Genomic DNA, 19,697 nt, shown 5'->3' on the forward strand with positions numbered 1-19,697 from the left:
CAATTTATATGACTCACTTTTCTTTTTAGTCAGTGCCAAAAAAAATGACACATTTCTATATTTAGTAACAATTTAATTATAAAATGTCTATTTTACCCTTAATGAAATTGATTTTACAGCCATACAAATTTCTATCATTTATTTTGGACCACAAATTTTAAAAGTCTTCATTTCTTTCTTAAACTCCGTGCCGAATCAAACTACATTACATACAATGGGATGGAGGGAGTAGTATATTAGAAGAGTGGGTATGGTATGAGAATAAAATTTAATACTCTATTGTGCTACCTGTCATTTCTATAACCTGTTTTTGCCTCTCTGTCTGTCATTACTGTGTCCATCTTCTCCACAGCACAACACAAGCCATAGAAGACCACTCACAATTCCAACATTCTTATTATTTTCTTTTTAATCTAAAGAACTCAAATCTACTTGGAATTGTATACGGAAAATGGAGATCTGAAAAATTGAAATCAGATTTGAGGCCGAGGTTTGAGCTTCACTCAACGATTTTGGTCATAGTGGAGAAAAGCAAATATCCAAGTTAGAAGAATGCTTTACTTGTATGAAATTGGCTATTCAAAGTTCTTGCATGCGAGTATTTTGCCATTTTTTGCTTTAATTTTTTTTTGTTGTTGAAAGTTATACATTGCAGATTGTTTTTTTCAAAATAATTTATTAGATCTTCCAGTTTACATACCAACTGATGATTAATATGAGTCTCCACTTTATTCTTGCTTTCATTTCTATTCATAATTTTGCTTCAATAAAAAATTGATTGGACTCTCCTTTAGCAGAAATAAACCGAATTCTGATTTATTTTCATTTCTTCCAATTGCTTTATTTATGCCTCTAACCAAGGCAGGCCTATCATTCAATTTTCTCTTTGTTCTTACAGAGTTTTATGCTAATTCATTTCATTTGAGATTCGTTGGAATTTTGGGATTATGAACATTTATTTTACTTGGACCATTTGAACATTTATTTAATTTGTTGGAATTTTGGGATTGATAGGCAATGTTCATGTCAGTTATAACTGAAAAGATTTTTGTCCTTCTGTTTTATGATTGTGATTTTCATGGCTATTCTTTTTTTTTATGAGACAATGTAATAACTGAATAATTTGATTCCAATTAAGAGAAAGTGATTAATTTGATGAACTTTAATGACCACTTAGGAAATTAATTCTGCAATCATAGTTTGAATCTATTCATCGTTGGTACAAATATACTTGCATCAAATATGTAGTTGTGCTGGAAATTTGGGAAAATATACTTGCAATTATATTTGAATTTGTTGGTTTCATTTAAAGTTTGTTCAAAGATATTTGTCAGCCATTTACACAACTATATGCACTCAAGGCTTTTATAATATTTTGTTGCAAATAGGTAAATACCAAATGATGAAGAGACGTATGGATGGAGGAAATTGTGTACTGGAAGTAAGGTCATGTTGGTCTACAAGATTTTGACTTCATCTAATGAAGTTTGTACAACTTAGGAAGTATAGATGTTTAATGAGAATCTTTGTTTAATTAGGTTCCTTTTCAATGTTCCTTTAAGAAATTTGATTGCAGCAGTAAATTTATAATTTTGATGTCAAAAGTACTCCAAATCACGTGTTTGGCCCGTGCTGCAGCATTAAACATCTAGTGATTATTCAGAAATAATACTAAAATTTGAAGAATAAATAATGTAATAACATTCACTTTCTCATCTGAATATAGAAATTTGTTTTTATTAAAATTAATAAATATAAACTCAAATAAAATACTTAGCAATCTAATATTATCAACAAAGTATAGAAAAATAATTGTTAGCTATGGTTTTTGGTAGTTAGTGGCAGTGGTGATGGTTGATGTTGGATGATTGATCATTGTGGTGACTAATGGTTATAGCTAATAGTAGTGTCGATAACAATGGTTAGGAAAAATATGGAGAACAACAAAGTTTAAGCAAGTTCCATTTCTATCATGTCTACTCAAGGTAAAATTGAGTCATTTTATTGACAAAAAATAGTTTAGCAACTTTCGTGATACTTAGATAAGATCGAGTGACCCTATAGGGAAATAGTTCAAATGACACAAATAGAATAAAGAAAGTCCCTTGAATGTTTCAGAGTGTTAGGCTCCTCCTTTGGCCAATAAGGTTAACTTTTTTCTTTTTCTTTGAAACTGCAATACAGTATTTGATTATACTATAGTTAGTTTATTCAGAAGAATACATTGACAGTTTCAAGAATTGGATGCTGTCATCAAATTTACTTACCCCTTTGAGTTACTGCCAAGTGACAGCAATGGGACTTCTAACTATATGTGTTCTTGAAATCCAAGTCAGTGAACCAAATGTTGAATCACCAGGACTCCTTTTTCCCCTTGTAACAAACCTCACTTTGTATCTCAGTTTCTGACCTTTTTTCTGAAATTTCAGAATTTTTGGCTTCACAGTGACTGATACTCCATAAGGTGTCTTCACTTGTACACTGTAAGTACTCCTGGGGGTCCCAACATTTGTCACAGTTCTTTTAAATGTCTGGATCAGATGTTGGTTGTTGCTGTCGAAAAGTACAGCGAAAGAAGGGTAGTTTAGATCACCAAGTGACTGAAATGAATGACTAGGACAAGTATAATTTTCTCTCAACAAAAGGGCTATTTGGGAAGAATTGTAGTTTAGGCTACAGATATAATGTAGGTAATCTTCGGTTGAGATATCGTAGATAAGGCCTGGATCAGAAGCCCTTTCAGGATCAACATGTCCTGAGCCAAAGACGAATGGTGTAGCTGATATTGAAGTCTCGGAAACAGCATCTGCAATTGGAGTTCTTTCTTTGTCAAGGGTATAAGCAGTTGTCATTAGTGCTGACTTGATTGCTGCTGGTGACCAATCTCTATGGACAGATTTAAGCAATGCAGCTAGTCCACTGACATGAGGGCAAGACATGGAAGTTCCAGAAAGAATGTTGAATTGCACGCTTCTCTTATCGCTCTTTAGCATTGATGGGCTGATATTTGGAGGCCAGGCAGCTAATATGTCCACACCTGGAGCAGTAACATCCGGCTTGATAATATCCGGTCCAGCTGCACTAGGTCCTCTTGAGGAAAAGGCAGCCACTATTGGTGCGCGATTGCCATAAACTGTCCCCTTGAGTTTGATTGAAGCTGTGGCTGTTTTTGTCAAGTTAATGTATTTCTTGATAGCAATGCCAGCTGAAGCTCCCAAGGATGTGGCAGGCAGGACATGAGCATCGGCATAAAGTTCATCGCCCTCGTCAACTCTATTTACCATAATCATTCCAGCTCCACCAGCTATTTTCACTTGCTCTCCCTTTTCAGCTCTGGCATTGATTCCTTTCTCACAGACAACAATCTTGCCTTTGACTAATCTTGAAGACAGTGTCCCATTGGTGCAAAATCGAGCTCCTTCCCCACCTGCTGTTCTTCCATAAACAAGTGGCAATTGCATTGTAGGCTTGCCTGTGTACAATGAAGCCCCTTTAAAAACATGTCCATCTCCAAGCTTGACAGTAGTTGGAAAGCTGCGGTCCAATGAGCTTGCAGCAACAGTCATAATCCATGGTGCTGCATTGCCAACACTTGAATTCAAAGGCCCTGAGTTTCCTGCTGAACATGAAACAAAGACCCCATGTTGGACTGCACCAAATGCAGCAATAGCTATATTATCTACATAAAATGGCTTTGGCAAGCCTCCTAAAGAAAGTGACAATACATCCACCCCATCAATAACAGCTTGATCAATAGCTGCTAAAACATCAGAGCTTGAGCAGCCTAACATGAAACAAGCTTTGTAAACTGCAATTCTTGATCCATAGCTCATACCACCAGCCAACCCTTTAGCCAAACCAAAAAGGTTGGCACCATTGACAAGATTTCCAGCTGCTGTTGAAGCAGTATGTGTTCCGTGTCCTTGTGAGTCTCGCGGTGATCTATAATCCTCTTTTTCATTGATTTTCCCTGCAGCAGCTTCATATCCTTTGGGAAAAATCCTTGCACCAATAATCTTCCTATTACAATTTGATCGCGCAAATTTTGTTCCGGCTTCACATTTGCCTTTCCAACGAGAAGGCACCGGTGGCATGCCAAAATCGCGGAAACTTACATGTTCAGGCCAAATTCCAGTATCGATCACCCCAACGATCACATCAGAGGTCAAATTTGGACCACTCCAAAGTCCTCTGCCACTTTTCAGCCCAAGAAACTGAGGTGAATGAGTTGTGTGTAGACTTAACATTTCATCTGGCACAGCTGTAAGGAATCCATCAACTTGTTTTAGTGATTCAAGTTGTTTCTTGGAGAGTTTCGCCGAAAAACCAGAAATGGATTTTTCATATACATAGAGAAGCTGAGGAGGCTTTTCTTCTTGTTCCTCTTCACTATCATCAGCAGATATAGAACTAATAACATCTTCATACCATCTTTTGGAAATCCCAAGATTACTGTCTAATGATCTGACTTTGGTCTTGTCCATATGAACAACATATATGTCTTGTTCTGCTAAAGTAGATGAAATCACTGAAACTGTACATGCTAACAAAAACATGCAGTTTCTGAAGTTCATCTTCACTGGCCAAACAGGGGACAAAATTAGAAAAATATGAGAAAAGTTCATACATACAACACTTTATTTATAATATGTTTTGAGAAGAGGCGGAAGAGTTTGGGGGTTCTAAATTTTAGGACAAAAGATTGATAGTGGGGTTTGAACCCACATAACTAGTGTAAACGGCATTTTCACTCAATTTTGTTAGGAGGTTCACAAGTTAATATACATATATATTTATTTAATTTTTTAATACATATATAGGGTCTACAGAAAAGCTAGTAGGTTTGTCCGAAACCACGAACCCCATCTAGCTCCGTTTCTGGTTTTGAGCCGATGAAAATATTAAATACTCCGATCCGTACAAATACAAAAGCATTCATACTTGTAGGTTTTAATTACATGAACAGAGTACTTTGAATTGCAGTCACTTCTTGTGAGCAAAAGCTAAAACTAATGCACTCTAAAAGTGACAAGACAATGACATTACCATCTGAATGTCAAAAAAAATATAGTATTCTATTTTTATTTAAAAATAAAAATAAATTACTAAAAATTCGGTTCATCAAAGTTTCAAGACCCTTACACCAAATACCAAAAACCGAAGAATCAAACTTTTGAAGAACCGAAGTAGTTCGATTTGGTCCTGTTTTTTGTTTTTCCGGTACTTATGCCCCACCCCTAAATTGAAGCCATACTCGTGAAGCAATAACTTCAACCACAAACCACTACATCTAATTAAGGTTGAAAATGTGAAGCTATTAAAGCAAAACTAACTTGTACTATTTAGACGTGAAATATTTTATATATCACGTATATTTAGAGCATAAAGGAAACTGGTACATGTATTTAATTTCTACCTAAAAGGTCTGTCTACCTAATAATTAAGTTGTGTGCCATAGCGAATTTGGAGTAGACACGACAGCGTAATTACATGTGTACTACCTAAGAAAAAGATATAAAAACATGTACATAAAAAAGAAACAGAATTGACTGACTTTAAATTCTGAATCCGCCACTAGTTCTCGTGTACATATATTGGAATGTTATAATGTGCATGGTGTTGTAAACATGAATATAAGGAGAAAACATACCTTTGTTTTGGGATATTCAGCTCAAGTACTGAGGAATGATAAAGGTTGATGGAGAATTTAAATAGGCCAAGGGAAAGAGTGTGACAAATTGTGGCACTTTATTTTTGCTAGTTAGCAATAAAGAAAAATGAAATTAAAAGCAAACTTTAAAAAAAAAAAAAAAAGGTGGAAAAACAGCTTAAACAATTGAGAGGAAATAGAGATATGATGAATAATGCTGGCTTTTAGGAACTTCTATAGTGCTATATATATAAAAATACTTTGGTGCAATCATTGTTCAAAGAAGTTGTATTTCTTATTCATTGGGTCACTTAAAAATGGTGATACTAAAAATAATTGTTAAATAATTAGACCCCACCAAAGAAAAAAAAAAGTTACTTAGCTTCATGTTGTTCATATTATTATCTTTTTAGATTCTTGTACATATATTTAGACAAGATTTTTAAAAAATAATAATCATATTTTTAAACTTCGTATCAAGTCAAAATCAGATAAATAAATTAAAACGGAAAGTGTACATAAACTAGGATATGGTACTATCTTGAATCAGGATCAGAACTACCATTGTAGTTAGGGGTGTTCACGGGTCGGTTTGGATCGGTTATTGGTTAAAACCAAAACCAAACCAACTTAATCGGTTTTAAAATTATCAAAATCAAACCAAACCAAATATAGTATATATTTTTCGGTTTGGTTGTTATCGGTTTTGGTTCGGTTCGGTTTGGTTATTCGGTTACTAACCATAGACAAAAATAAAAGAAATAATTCACTCAAAACATGAAAAAAGTAACAACAATCCATTTAAAATGAAAATAGTTAGAATGACTGACATTACAAAAATTTCAATAATTGAATTTACTCTGACTAAAGCTTCAAAATTCATTATTTTAGCCTAGAAGAAAGAGAAAGTGATATTTTCAATCTTATAAAGAATCGTCATAGACACACTCATATACATAAAACCAAATAAGATAAAATATCCTCACCTTGGACATTTTTCCTCATAAGTAAATTATAAATAAATTTTGATGAAAACAATCTTTAAAATTGTTTATAAAAATAATATATTATGTATGTATATTAATAATATAAATGTATATAATTTGTCGGTTCGATTCGATTATTTCTTCGGGTTTTTTCGAACAAAACCATAACCAACCCATATACTATCGATTTTTAAAAATCTAAAACCGAACCACACCTAACCCAAATAAAAATCAGTTTGGTTCAGTTTTTCGATTTGGATCGATTTTTATCCAAACATTGAACACCAGTTATGAGTCCTACCGAACATAATATTTTTGGCTCAATCCTTAAATTAAGTTAAAAAAACTTTTGATATGTATGCATAATCTATTTTATATATAATAAGAAAAAAATAATTGTGAATTTTAATTTATAAATTAAAAATATTGGCTCCACTCCTATCTTGAAAATGGGTTAATACATATAATATTTTTGCTTAAAGATAAAAGATTAGTTGCCGGAAAGACATTCGGTGACGTCCCTCATAAATGTAGCAATCCAATTGCTGTTTCGTAACTGTATTATATGTTTGACTTAGTGGTGTTGCTGTTTCCTTTTTTCTCTTCTTTTCCCGCTCAGTAATATTCGGTATTCATATTAAAGTTCGATTAAATTTAAATTTATGTTAGCTTCCTAACAAAAACGACTCCGTAGTTAGGGGATTCGAATTTGAGACTTCTAATTAAAAATGAATGAGTACTTATATTACCACTCCACCACAATCTTTGTCGATTGTTTTTTTTTCTTGTGTTGTGACCAACCAAAAATGTAAGATATAATCAATCATGTGTGGTGGCAAAAACATTACATGTTAGGTTTTGGTCAGCTCCCAATAGCTTGCATTCTTACTTGTAACCAATAATACGGCTGAAAATCTGTATAGTTATTGTTGACCTCTGTTGCTTGAATTGTATTTTACTAATATCTTCTGTGTGTAATAAATGGTACTTTAATTTCAAGATTTCATTTTTTATAGATATATATGGTGAACAGCAAGCAAGCAACAAACCGTGTTGCCTCTTTGTGTCGGTAAAAAAATAAATGCAATGCTTTATATAATGCCTAATGCAAAAATCCCCATGGCTTGGTAATAAAAATTTAGAGCAGTCAGATTCAAATTTGAAATTTATGAATTTTGCAACAATCTCAAGTTAATATGCAATAATAATTAGATTCATAATCGCATACATCATACTCTGCATCCGCCACTGCTTATGGTATGGTTGGCATTTGGCACCGAATAGAACAAAGTACAAAATTAACATGCTTGTTCAGTTACTCTAGAGTTGAAAAATGTGAGTGCTGCCAAAATAAAAGAAGGCTCTTGATTTTTGGACCATAATTTTGTTGGTGCACCTAAAATCTAACCCATTCTTTTGTTTTTCATCATTTGCATAAATGCTATCTTTGGCACTTTTCTTGCATTGCACGGCTGCCAAAAGCATCTCATCCCAGGTCGAATCGAATATGAGCCGATCAAAAACGAGTTAAATAAAAATAGATAAAATACTCGGCTCGACTTAAAATACATATATATGCTAGCTAGTGTAACCAATTTTTATATTATCTTGTTGTAACAGGTTGTCTACCATAAAGTTACTAATTTTGTTTTCACAAGCGGTTACTTATAGTTATCTGTTAAGTGACATAAAAGAGCGTAAAGGCGAGTATATATAAGTTGAATTTTATTGCAGAATAAGATCTAGATGATATATACCTAACACTAGACACTATAGTGGGGTTGTTTAGTGTTGCACACAATCATTGAAGTAATATTTTGTTCAGTCCACTTAGAAATTATATTCCCTTTCTTTTATGCTGAATTTGTTGCATTGCTGAACAAAGAAAAAACATGGAATTGGAAGTGTTTCAAGATATCACTATTGGTTGTGGTGGCCTATCATTCTGTATCTGACTCTTGTTGGCTGTGTGTGCATACTACTTTTTTGTATGTTTATTTAAAGTTGTGGATTAGTAATCACTTATATATCTCTCCATATATATTTTGATTAGTCGAGGTCAACTATATAAATCTTTAATATTCATATAACAGGTCATCGATATAAGTACTTGCAAGATTTACTAATTATTATAGTTGGACCAGTTTTATATTGGATATCAACCTAACAGTAACCCTCCTCCTTTATTATAAGTTGGCTATGCACTCACATAGAAAAAGATTTTATAGAGATTTGTTGGATGACTTTTTATATGTTACTAATAAGAGTTTAATTTATAAATCACCTTATGCTGACCCAAAAAATGTCCTTAGCTTTATAACAAATGACTTTATGCTCCCCTAATATAGATGATGACTTCTACCAATAGTTTTATTAAAAGATATTTTTTCAGTCCTACCTTGGGTTCCATTTGGTGATGATAATAGATAATGATCTACATTGGTTCAAAACTAATGTAGTAGGTAAACAATCTATGCGCGCAATCATTCAAGATAAGGCTTGCATCAGATCCACTGTACTAAAGGGTTAATGTGCAAGTTCGAGTATGAAATGGCATATATCGATCCAATGAATTTCTAGCACAAGTGTTCAACTACTTAATTCAGACTTGTTTCTTGAAGTACTAAGTAAATAGGAGTAGTATGTATAATGTTGCAGAAGTGATAATAAAAGTAGTAATATATGAAGGAATATACATGTAGAATTATTCACAGATGTCACATCATGACCTTCAATTTCATCTATAATCTCTGTTTCTTAATGTTCTTTTGTGCCTCTTCTGTACCATTTTTCATGGAGATTATCACATTACAACTTAATCAAAAACCTTTGGATCATATATGACTATAGGACTTCTTACAATGTGCCGGGAGCTTTTCCAAGTGAGTGAACCTGACAATATTATAGCATTTGACAGTGGTTTTGCCTTCACAACAACCTTGAAACTTCTCTTCTGCATCGGGCGTGTGAAGGAGAGAGTCATTGGTTGTACTGTTATATCCACTCCCTTAGGAGCTCTGATGGTTGCATTATAAACAGATTTGGCTTGGCCAACATTGGTAACTCTCCTCCTGAAAATGCCTATGGTTGGTTCTTGATCACTCTTTAGGCCAAGCTGCATTGTGGGATAGTTGATAGCATCTTCGCCAGTTGCAGGAATCAGTGTGGAGCAATTTACCTGTTGTCGAAGTAAACTGGAGACTGATGATGAATTGTAGCCTTCGTGGCATAAGAATTGGATATATCCCATATCATCCATGTCATAGACTAATCCAGGGCTTCTTGCTTTCATCGGATTAACTTGTCCAGCACCATACGCAAACTCTGCTTCCCTGTCCACCTTTGAGCTCATTGATCTTGCTTCAAGTTCATAAGGAAAAAGATCAAAATTTTAGAAACTACAGCTTGACAAGTATTTTGTTGTTGTGCAGTCTTAGATGATTTGATGCTCAAGTGGACTAATCTTTAATTCGCTACACTACCTATTTGGCTTAGGGGTACTGATTTTTAGACCAAATGACAGTGGAGAACAAGATTTTGTAGATTTACCAGTAGTCATGATGGCAGACTTAATAGCAGAAGGAGACCAGTCAGGATGAAATGACTTTACATAGGCAGCTGCACCACCAACATGAGGGCATGACATGGAAGTGCCAGACATGAGGGTAAATTCTGAATATTGAGTATCGCCTTTCAGACCAGTGAGTGATTTCATGGGGGTGTAAGAAGCCAAAATGTCAATTCCTGGAGCTGCAATGTCAGGCTGTACAATGCTGCATCAGAAAGCTAATTTGGAAATTTAACATAAACAATGAACTCTGACTTCCATCTAAATTTACCTTCAGAAGGTGCTTTGTTCCCGGATTTGGACCTCTTGATGAAAATGATGCGATGAATGGAGCTTTGATCTTAACTTCTTGTGATTTGTAAATTACTGCTGAAGGTAATCTGCATTTTTCAAAAGCATCACACAACTAAGTATAACAATCAGTAATTCTAGTTCGGAAATGGACTAAACAGGTTATAACATTTTTACCTGTCTGAATGCATATAGCTATTCATACTTTTCCCTATGCTGCTGTTAACTATTGTTGCAGGAGCCATGAAAATTGGGGCAGAATCAAGAAACTGATCACTTTCAATAATAGTGCCAATTCCTCCAAGTTCTTTTACAACAGAATCAACTCCCCAAGAACCTAATTGGCAATAAACAAGCTTGCCCTTTACCTTTCTAGGGTCCATTGATCCTTCACTACAGTACCTGTGACAGTGTCGTATTATATGAAAGGCTACTTCCAAGAAAGATATGCCTAATAGCAACCTAATTAGTACCTTGAACTCTCTCGAGTATCAGAGCTCTTGGCTATATCAACTCCCATCGCAAGAGGATACAATTTTTGCTTTGGGTCAAACGCGTTTACTCCAATCCCCTGCACAATGCTGCTATGAGTAAATGCATAAATGATAAGGGGATGCAATAAAACCACCCAAAGACTGTAAAACTTTGATCTAAAGAAGTGATCCAATAGACTTGTTTTTTCTCCTTTGCATATTCAAGCTTTCGTTAATCAGGTAGAGGACTTACTGAGACTGTTCTCCCATTTCCCAACAACACCTTACTCCTGAACTCCCTATCAATGCCACTAGCTGCCACAGTTAGCACCCATGGTGCATGGTTTGCGACAGTGTTGAGGTTAGGTCCATCATTTCCAGCGGAAGCCACAGTAAGAATCCCTTTTCTCATGGCATGAAAGGCCCCAACAGATATCACATCAGTCGTATAACCACCAGTAAGACCACCAATTGAGATGGATATAATGTCTACACCATCAATAATGGCAGCTTCAAATGCAGCAAGAATGTCAATATCTGAACAACCTGATGTCGCCCAACAGACTTTGTACATAGCTACTCTAGCAGAAGGAACCGCTCCACGTGCAGTCCCTCGGGCAAGACCAAATAAGCTTGCATCAGGTACCATACTTCCCGCTAGGGTGGATGATGTATGTGTTCCATGACCGTGCACATCAATTGGTGACATTATGTCATTTGGATCAGGTACTTTGTCCAGCTTGAAGTATCTTGCCCCTATAAGCTTGCTTGATGATCACAAAAACAAAACATGCACAAAAATTATCTCTTGCAGGTCCATTTATGTAAGTTAGGATATACAGATAAAGAAAATTCATGAATCAAAAAATAATTTAAGGAAATGGCTGAGGCTACTATGTCTTCAATCCTAGTAAAACAAACAATAACATTCTTTAGTAATATGTTCTACATGTGAGGAACAGATGCAGGCTAGGGTACCATGTGGACAACATAAGAAGGTATTAACTTTAAATTTCAGACTCACTTTTTGAGCTGTGCGCGGCTGGTTGGTTAAGTGTGACTCAGAACTACCTATTATTTATGTTAGATTTTACATGTTATGCTTCTAGAACAAAAGTAGATTCCAAGATGGATGTCAATGATGTGTAAGACAAAACTGATGACAAGGGCATATATAATTTACTTGTTGCATCCAGAAAAATTTGCAAAATGGTGACAACTTCCTTTCCATTTGGCTGGAGGAGGACCAAGCCCATCATCCTTAAAGCTCTTTGATTGAGGAGTTACCCCTGTCAAAATATTTTCAAGAAAATATGATTGCTGCACTCTATTTTCTTCGCCAAAATGAAAAATCCAAACAATATTAAACCTGTATCGAAGACTCCCACAATAATGTTGCTCTCCCCTTTCAATCTTCTTTTCGCTGTTGCAGGCAAGCCAATAAATTCCCATGATCTTGTAGTATGTAGCTTCCTATATCTATTTGGTATGACAGAAGCCACTTCATCCATGCCTAGAGAAGAAGAACTCAATTTTTAGCATCAAAGAAATTTGCCAAAGACTAACAAAAGTTATAGCAGAGGGATCCTAGCTACTTACTGGATAACTTGTGAACTTCATATTGAGATAGCTTTGCTGCAAATGCATTGAAAATTTTTGTATAGCTATAAACATGAGATTCTGTTGCATCCCTAGTACAAATTACAACATAACAAGTCAAGAAAATTCATTTCAAGACATGCATTACTCTTGGATCACATGAGAGAATGACAGACTAATTTAACTAACCTTCCCTTTAAAGATGACAGGACATCAATATGTCTCTGAAATGCAGATTCTTCGTTCGCCGGATTATCTTTCAAGAAAACAATGTAAAAGTCCTGCAATACAATGCAGATCAGCACAAGCAAAAACAAGATTATGAAAATGCACAGTACTAGCTTAGTATAGTAAAAGAGTACTTCTTTTCTATCTACTTCAACAGCTTCAATGCCAGTCAAGATCAAGGTAAGAAGTAGTAGCTGGTAAGATAAAAGCCAACAGAAGTGATTGTTCCTCAACATTTTCACAAGACACAATAGTCTTTGTGTCATTAGTGATATGGAAGGTTTGGTGACATGCAAAAGTATTATTAGGTACAATATAATGGTAATAGCAATTAATGAGAAGAAAGATGATCTGAAGGACACTTTTAACTTAACTTCATTTTGAGGATTTTGATTGGTTGTCTTAGAAGAAAGATGGATAAAGATTGGTTGATTATTATGTGCAACTTGTTGAGAATGAAAGGAGTAATAATTTTTCCTTACTTTAGAACGGTTCTACAGGTTCAACTGAACTTTCAATATCGACGCAAATATTCATTCTGAACCTACTAACTCTAGAAATCGAATAAATTGTCATATACAATATGCTCAATGATTACTGGAAGCAACAACAATGGTAGTAAACTAAAGAATTTTTATTTTTTTAAAAGTAAATTGAAATCTTGAAGCATATATATACAAAAGAATAATTAATATCCATGAAAGAGATTATATTGTAATTGTAATGCATGGAAAGATGTGGCTGATATCCAAAAAGCCATTACACAAGGAACCCTGGCTAACTTGGATTTAAATGCAAGTTTTTACTTTGTTTACATTAGTAGCAAAGTTAAAAAGCTTCAAGTTTAATGAGTATGATTTTTCAAATTTTTTGTTGTGATAATATCCCATTATCCAAAGGCAACCAAATGACATAACTATATGTAATAAGTTTAATTTTTTGTTCAATATTTAAGGACTTCTAACATTAATTGTTAATGTACCACAAGTCAATTGTACATAAAAGTTAGTTATGTGCAAGATTATGCCGTTTAATAATATATATTAGTTTATTACAGTGTTTTTCTTTTTTGGAAAATAGCCTTAAGAAATACGATTTGTAAACAAAAAGTTAGGAAGAATTCATGGCTTTTGCACTAAAGAAAAGGACTAGCTACTTCTCTTAACTTAACACTTTTTTTTAAAGAAAAAACTGTTCCTTGAAGCAAATACGCTAGTGGTCTAGAATTCTAGATGACAAGTAGATTTAAAAAGATAAATATATCAAACCATTTTATTATGTATGACTAAATCTCAAACTAATTGTGCTCAATTATATATATAAAATATTATCATAAGTTATCTCAGTAAATTTAACTTCCCTTATAGAAGTTTTTATTGCATATTCAGTTCTAAAAAGATATAGATGAGACAGGAGTGGATCCAACTCTTCAGGTACGGATTTTTAGGAATTCGTTTAGCTTATATGTATAATTTGAGATAATGATAAAAACTCATAAACTTCAAATCTTGGATCATCCTCTGAGAGGACTAGTGTTAGGATTGGTTGACAACCAAAATAAAAATAATCTAATTACTTTAAAAAAAAATCTTTTGAATTGAATTTATTTAGAACATACCTACTTAGAGACACATTAGCTTGAATAGGTGAAATGAATAACCAAAAAAATATAGCAAATGTCAATTAGTTTTGGATTAAAGCGTAAAGCATTATAACTATGTATGCTTGATTAAGCTTAATAGAAAAATATACATGATTCAAAATAAGGTTAGAATTGCTTTGATGTCAACTTTATACCCCAAGAAATCACATTGCTTATATTTCCATTGGTTAACAAGACATTGAAATGTTAATTGAATGAAGTTACTAGCAATATTTACGTTATGAGCTAAGGAACTCTGTTAAGGAGCGTATTATTTAAATGTGGAACTTTTCTATACAAATTCAATTTTTATCAGATTTCAATGAAGATATCGAATATGAAATTAAAAAAAAAAACCCGAATTCTAATAAAATGATAGTGTGTGTCCTAATTGTTAATTTTAAAACACCCAACTCCTTTTAAGCAAATCACCTCATCTATATTCGGAGGGGAATTTACCCGAATTCCTCTGACCCGTCACAATGCTCCGCTTATTCTCCCGCCAGAAAAACCAAATTCTCTCACTCTCCACCACGCGCCACCTCTTATCTACCACCGCCGCCGCTTCTTCAAATCTCTATTCAAAATACTCCTTCGTACCCCCGCCGTCCCTTAAACCCCAAAACCCTAGTTCCACTCAGTCACCGCCAAAGAAGCAGCCCAAACCCCGGTACCGTCCGCCGTCGTCACTGGACCGGACTGGTGAGAAACCGCTTCAGTCCAAATTGCCCTTTGACTTCCGCTTCAGTTACACTGAGAGTAGTACGGATGTACGGCCCATTGGGCTTCGCGAGCCCAAGTACTCACCCTTTGGGCCTGGGAAGTTGGATAGAGTGTGGACTGGAGTGTGTGCACCTGTGGTTGACCCAAAAGTGGGGTCACCGGAAGATGAGAAAACGGTGGAAGAGAAGAGAAGAGTGGCGAGAGAGAGAATTCAAGGAGAGCCTTTAACGAATGCGGAGAGGAAAGCTCTTGTGGAAAGGTGCCAGAGGCATAAAACCAAGCGGCAAGTCAATTTGGGTATTCACTTTTTTTTGAAAAAAAATCATCTCTTTTGTTATTAGACTGTAGTGTGTTGGATGAGATGAGCTTTGATTTATTGTCTTTTACTGTTATTGTGTAGTATTTCAATTTTTGCAAAAGTATTTTAAGTGGAATTGAGAAAGTAAAAATTGGTACTTAACCCATGTGTTAACTTGATTATGCCATGGTATCGATGCCAAAGACTTTGTGGTATTGCTTTACATTATTGCATATTGTAATTGCATCAAGTGAAAGGTGAAAGTGAAATTCTGCATAAAGATTGGGCTGGTTTTCTGACTTGAAGGCGGTACTCAGTTGTGTTTGGTTTTAATTCTTTATTGAAGTGCCATGGTTGTACTGTTGTATATGTATGACTTGAAAATAAGCATCATTTTATAATGAACTTGGGAAGATTGATAATTCAGGAGTTATTATACTACTTATTTTCATTTGCCTTTTGTTCTTTTCTCGAAGATGGATCATTACAATCTCAACCACTTCATGAAACTTGTTTGCCAAGCACACATAATTAGGTTATTCAAAGAAGTCGGTGTTAATATTCTGATGGCTTTAGTATTGCTGCATCTAGATACGATGAATCAAATGTAGTATTAGGATTAGTTTTTAATCCTATATGGTTGGAGATTTTTAAATAATAATCACTGAAGTTTTTTTCTGGAGTGATGTTTTTTAAAAAACAGAGAAGCTCTGAAAAGTTATGGATTGCCTAATATTTTTGGAGAGGGCATTTGGTGAAACAATTTAGTAATTTAGGCACTAGACATATTCCTATCAGAAATCCAGTTGTTCTAAGTTCTTGTATGCAACTGCCTGTTAACTTTACACCTTGGTGTTCTTTAGTAATGCAAACCATGCTTGACTTCTGTTATTAGCGTTGAAGTTTACTGTCATAGACTGGGGAATTTAGTGGTGTTGAGACATCTTCTGTTCTTTTATTATGCAAACCATGCTTTACTTCTGTTATTTGCATTAAAGCTTACTGTCATGGACTGAGAAATTTAGTGATGTGATGTGCTTCATGCCTCCATTTGCTATTAGGGCTTTAGCCTTTGTAATGACATGAAACACTTTTTTCCTTCTTTACTCTAGTGAAAAAGATGTTGAATATCACTGGACATAAGTTTTATAGTGTGATTATAATAGCACATTATCCAAATGTCTGCTTGCTGATTTCCATCATCTTTTGTTTTGCAGGACGAGATGGTTTAACACATAACATGTTGAATGATATTCATAATAACTGGAAACATTCTGAAGCTGTAAGAATAAAATGTATGGGCGTGCCTACAGTTGATATGAAGAATGTTTGCACTCAGTTGGAGGTACCTTCGTCCTCCAAATTCAATCTCATCCACTTCATTTGCTTCTTAATCCCATCTTATTATTGTTATTATTCAGAATTAAGTTGCTTGAACAGGTATCTATTTACTCTGCTCAGGGGCTTTTTCCTCTAAAAAGATATGCTCCACTCATCTTTGAATTTCATTTTTATGTTTTACTATGTCATTGATTAGTAATGTGGGTTCTTGTATGTCTTCTAGGATAAGACATTTGGTAAAATCATCCACAGACATGGTGGTTTACTTGTGCTCTATAGAGGAAGGAATTATCATCCCAAGAAGAGGCCTGTTATCCCCTTAATGCTCTGGAAACCTCACGAGCCTGTATATCCTAGGCTTATAAAAACTACTATCGATGGCTTAAGTATCGAGGAAACTAAAGAGATGAGAAAAAGAGGATTAGCTGTTCCTGCATTAACAAAACTAGGTATCCTTTCTTGTCAACTGTGTTTTGTTTGGTGAGGCCATCTAGATTTGGTATGTGACATGTATTCTACTATGCAGCCAAAAATGGTTACTATGGCAGTCTTGTACCAATGGTACGAGATGCTTTTCTCACTGAGGAGCTGGTTCGGATTGATTGTAAAGGCCTTCAAAAGAGTGATTACAAGAAAATAGGCTGCAAACTGAGGGTAAGATTTTCTCCTTCTATTTTGTGTTGGATTTGGACTTGTTCATATGGTATACCTTGATGCTAGTATTGGCCACAGTTTTTCTTGTATCTTTATGTGGAGTACTATGATTTACGAGAAGAGATACAGTTTCTGTTATTTTTTAAGTACAACAAGTTACTTGCAAGGATAGTATGTTTGTTGAATTTTAGATTCCCTGTTTTGCCAAAGTTCCAAGCTTTTTTGGCCCAATTGTTTAGAAGAGGATGGGCCTGAGATTTGGGTTTATGTGGTGGCTTTTGGGGCACAATTATGGTTGCGGTAAGAGAAGACCTGTGTTAGTATCCATTGGGGTTTGACTGCTGAGATTTGAATTTTAAACCTCCAGTCAGATATAGTCTGATCATGCGGGTCCCTTTCATTGACAATTTAAGGAAAGAGGCCTTCCCTGTGCTTCTTGAATTGAGCAAAGGTTTTGCTTTCGGTAACTTTTCCAGTGACGTTGCTGGATGGAATAGGCAAAGCTGACCCAGAAGGAGTTTCCGAGTGTATGGGGCGTGATTCCATCCAAACAGGGATGGCCATATAGATCTTCCAAATTCGATCTCATCAAACTTGAGGATTTTGTATGGGGAAGATTTGACTTGGATCCTGGCCCATTCAATAAAAATTCGGTCATTGGTGCAGTGGTCGTTGGCTGTGAGTTCCTTTTGAAGTTTCCCGACCTTGTGAAAGAAACTTTCTGACCAGATATGAAGAACACCTCGTCCACTGAGTCTGACCCAAGTGTTTTTGTTTTCTCATCATTCTGCTCTGAAGGCCCTTATCTCCATTCCCATTTCATTGTTGAGGTCACAACCTCGGCAAAGGGACATTCCATGAGATAAAAGAGAGCCTTTCATTTCTCTAACCAGCACGTTGAATTTCTTGTTATGAAGGATCCATGATCGAATTTAATCTGAAGAGGGTGCGGCTGTGGTAGGAACTCCCAGCCAAACATCTGTTGAGATACAGTTGTCTAGTAGACCTAATATATTTAAATACTATTTTGAGTGAAGTTCCAAGCTATAAGGAGTGGCTTTGGGCCTTTTTCCTGATAACATTATGGGTTCTGTTGAACTAGGTGTTCACAACTTTTAAGAACTTGAGAACTATCAGTGCTTATCTTGTATATTAAGGACCATTTTTGATTGAACAGCAAACTTAATGGACTATTTTGGGATTTTCTTGAGAAAAGGCTCGTCAAAGAAAACTACTTCAAACTATGTATTGGTCCCAAGTAATCAAGCATCCAGTGTGATACGTGGACGCCTGGTAAACGATATCGTATCAGATTTTTTTCTTTTAAATTTTCCGGATACAAATATTCTCATTTAGAGATATCATAATTATCCAAAAATCAGATATTTTGAGGCAACTTTGATATGTTTGGTGCCTGTGAATCTTAAGAGAGAAGATAGAGGGTCTCATTTCTAACTGATATAGTGGGCTAATTATTTATGTTTAAAGATGTGGCTAAGTTCCAGGCTTTTCCAGATAATATCTGGTAAGTAATTTATAAGAATGATGTTAGTTGACTTCAATTTATAGTTTATGTTTTGTTGACTTGATGAAATGTGTATTGTTCTTACTTCGTACTTTAGTTTTCAATAATTATTAATGCTGCTTATAATATTTTTAACTTGTAAATGTTTAACGAAAAATATAAAGATGTATTATGTAATACTGTATTCTTTTAACACCGACTTGGTATTGTATTAGTGAATTTTTTTTTACTTGTCAGAGAGAGATGTATGCATTACAGTAACGTTTTTTGGACCCAACAATAGCGGCGGCAATGTCAAAGCATGATGGATCTGGTAAAATTATAAGCTTGCTACAGAGATTGGGTTTTGATTCTTGGACCGAATATCCACATGGAGCTTCATTATTGAGTCTCCAAACCACAACCATTTGTTCTTAGATAAACACATTGGTTGATAAATTCCTTTTCAGTAATGAAATAAATCAAGAAAGAATTTATAAGGAAGTTTTCACTTTATTTCGAATAAACAAAAGTCACTTTTATTGTATGCTCATAGAAAGAAGTGGTGGTTGAGAGGGAGTCTGAATCACCAAGGAAGAAAGTGGTGAAAATCACTCTTGGCCCTGGGGGTGGGATTACCAAATCACAGAAAAACAGAAGAAACAATCATGGTCATCTTCTGCTTGTTAACTTTTAGAGCTCTTTGCCTCGGGGGGGGGGGGGGGGGGGGGTTGTTCACA

At 35.0% G+C, this 19,697-nt stretch overlaps 3 protein-coding genes across 5 annotated transcripts in view; 1 reads left to right on the forward strand and 2 right to left on the reverse strand.

The window, feature by feature from the left end:
• Positions 1–1,829: 1,829 nt before the first annotated feature.
• LOC102600196 (subtilisin-like protease SBT1.1) lies at positions 1,830–5,798 on the reverse strand. Of its 2 annotated transcripts, none has more exons than XM_015311521.1 (2): positions 5,651–5,798; positions 1,830–4,574 (listed from the first exon to the last, which is right to left on the reverse strand). In XM_015311521.1, exon 2 carries the CDS (start codon positions 4,572–4,574, stop codon positions 2,277–2,279), a length of 2,298 nt encoding a protein of 765 aa, XP_015167007.1. In that variant the 5' UTR covers positions 5,651–5,798; the 3' UTR covers positions 1,830–2,276. The 2 variants fall into 2 exon arrangements, with proteins under 2 accessions (XP_015167007.1, XP_006339499.1); XM_006339437.2 differs by having other exon boundaries at positions 1,830–4,579.
• A 3,483-nt stretch (positions 5,799–9,281) lies between these two features.
• Positions 9,282–13,371, reverse strand: LOC102602883 (subtilisin-like protease SBT4.14). The gene is made up of 11 exons (XM_006339713.2): positions 12,930–13,371; positions 12,757–12,848; positions 12,568–12,659; positions 12,338–12,481; positions 12,152–12,257; positions 11,222–11,735; positions 10,969–11,066; positions 10,673–10,897; positions 10,476–10,584; positions 10,186–10,399; positions 9,282–9,996 (listed from the first exon to the last, which is right to left on the reverse strand). The coding sequence occupies exons 1-11, from the start codon at positions 13,059–13,061 to the stop codon at positions 9,452–9,454; spliced, it is 2,271 nt and encodes a 756-aa protein (XP_006339775.2). The 5' UTR covers positions 13,062–13,371; the 3' UTR covers positions 9,282–9,451.
• Positions 13,372–14,836: 1,465 nt separating this feature from the next.
• The window catches only part of LOC102600530 (CRS2-associated factor 1, mitochondrial), a 6,221-nt gene continuing 1,360 nt past the window's right edge, over positions 14,837–19,697 (forward strand). Inside the window, exons 1-5 of one of the 2 annotated variants that reach the window (XM_015311533.1) lie at positions 14,837–15,457; positions 16,676–16,803; positions 17,023–17,248; positions 17,326–17,453; positions 19,216–19,291. In XM_015311533.1, coding sequence (XP_015167019.1) covers positions 14,920–15,457; positions 16,676–16,803; positions 17,023–17,248; positions 17,326–17,453; positions 19,216–19,239 — 1,044 coding nt within the window. In that variant the 5' untranslated portion in view covers positions 14,837–14,919 and the 3' untranslated portion in view covers positions 19,240–19,291. The remainder of the gene's footprint in view (positions 15,458–16,675; positions 16,804–17,022; positions 17,249–17,325; positions 17,454–19,215; positions 19,292–19,697) is intronic. The other variant, XM_006339438.2, reaches the window with a different exon arrangement.

The sequence above is a fragment of the Solanum tuberosum genome, unplaced genomic scaffold (assembly GCF_000226075.1).
Source record: "Solanum tuberosum cultivar DM 1-3 516 R44 unplaced genomic scaffold, SolTub_3.0 scf00010, whole genome shotgun sequence".
Taxonomy (NCBI): Eukaryota; Viridiplantae; Streptophyta; class Magnoliopsida; order Solanales; family Solanaceae; genus Solanum; species Solanum tuberosum.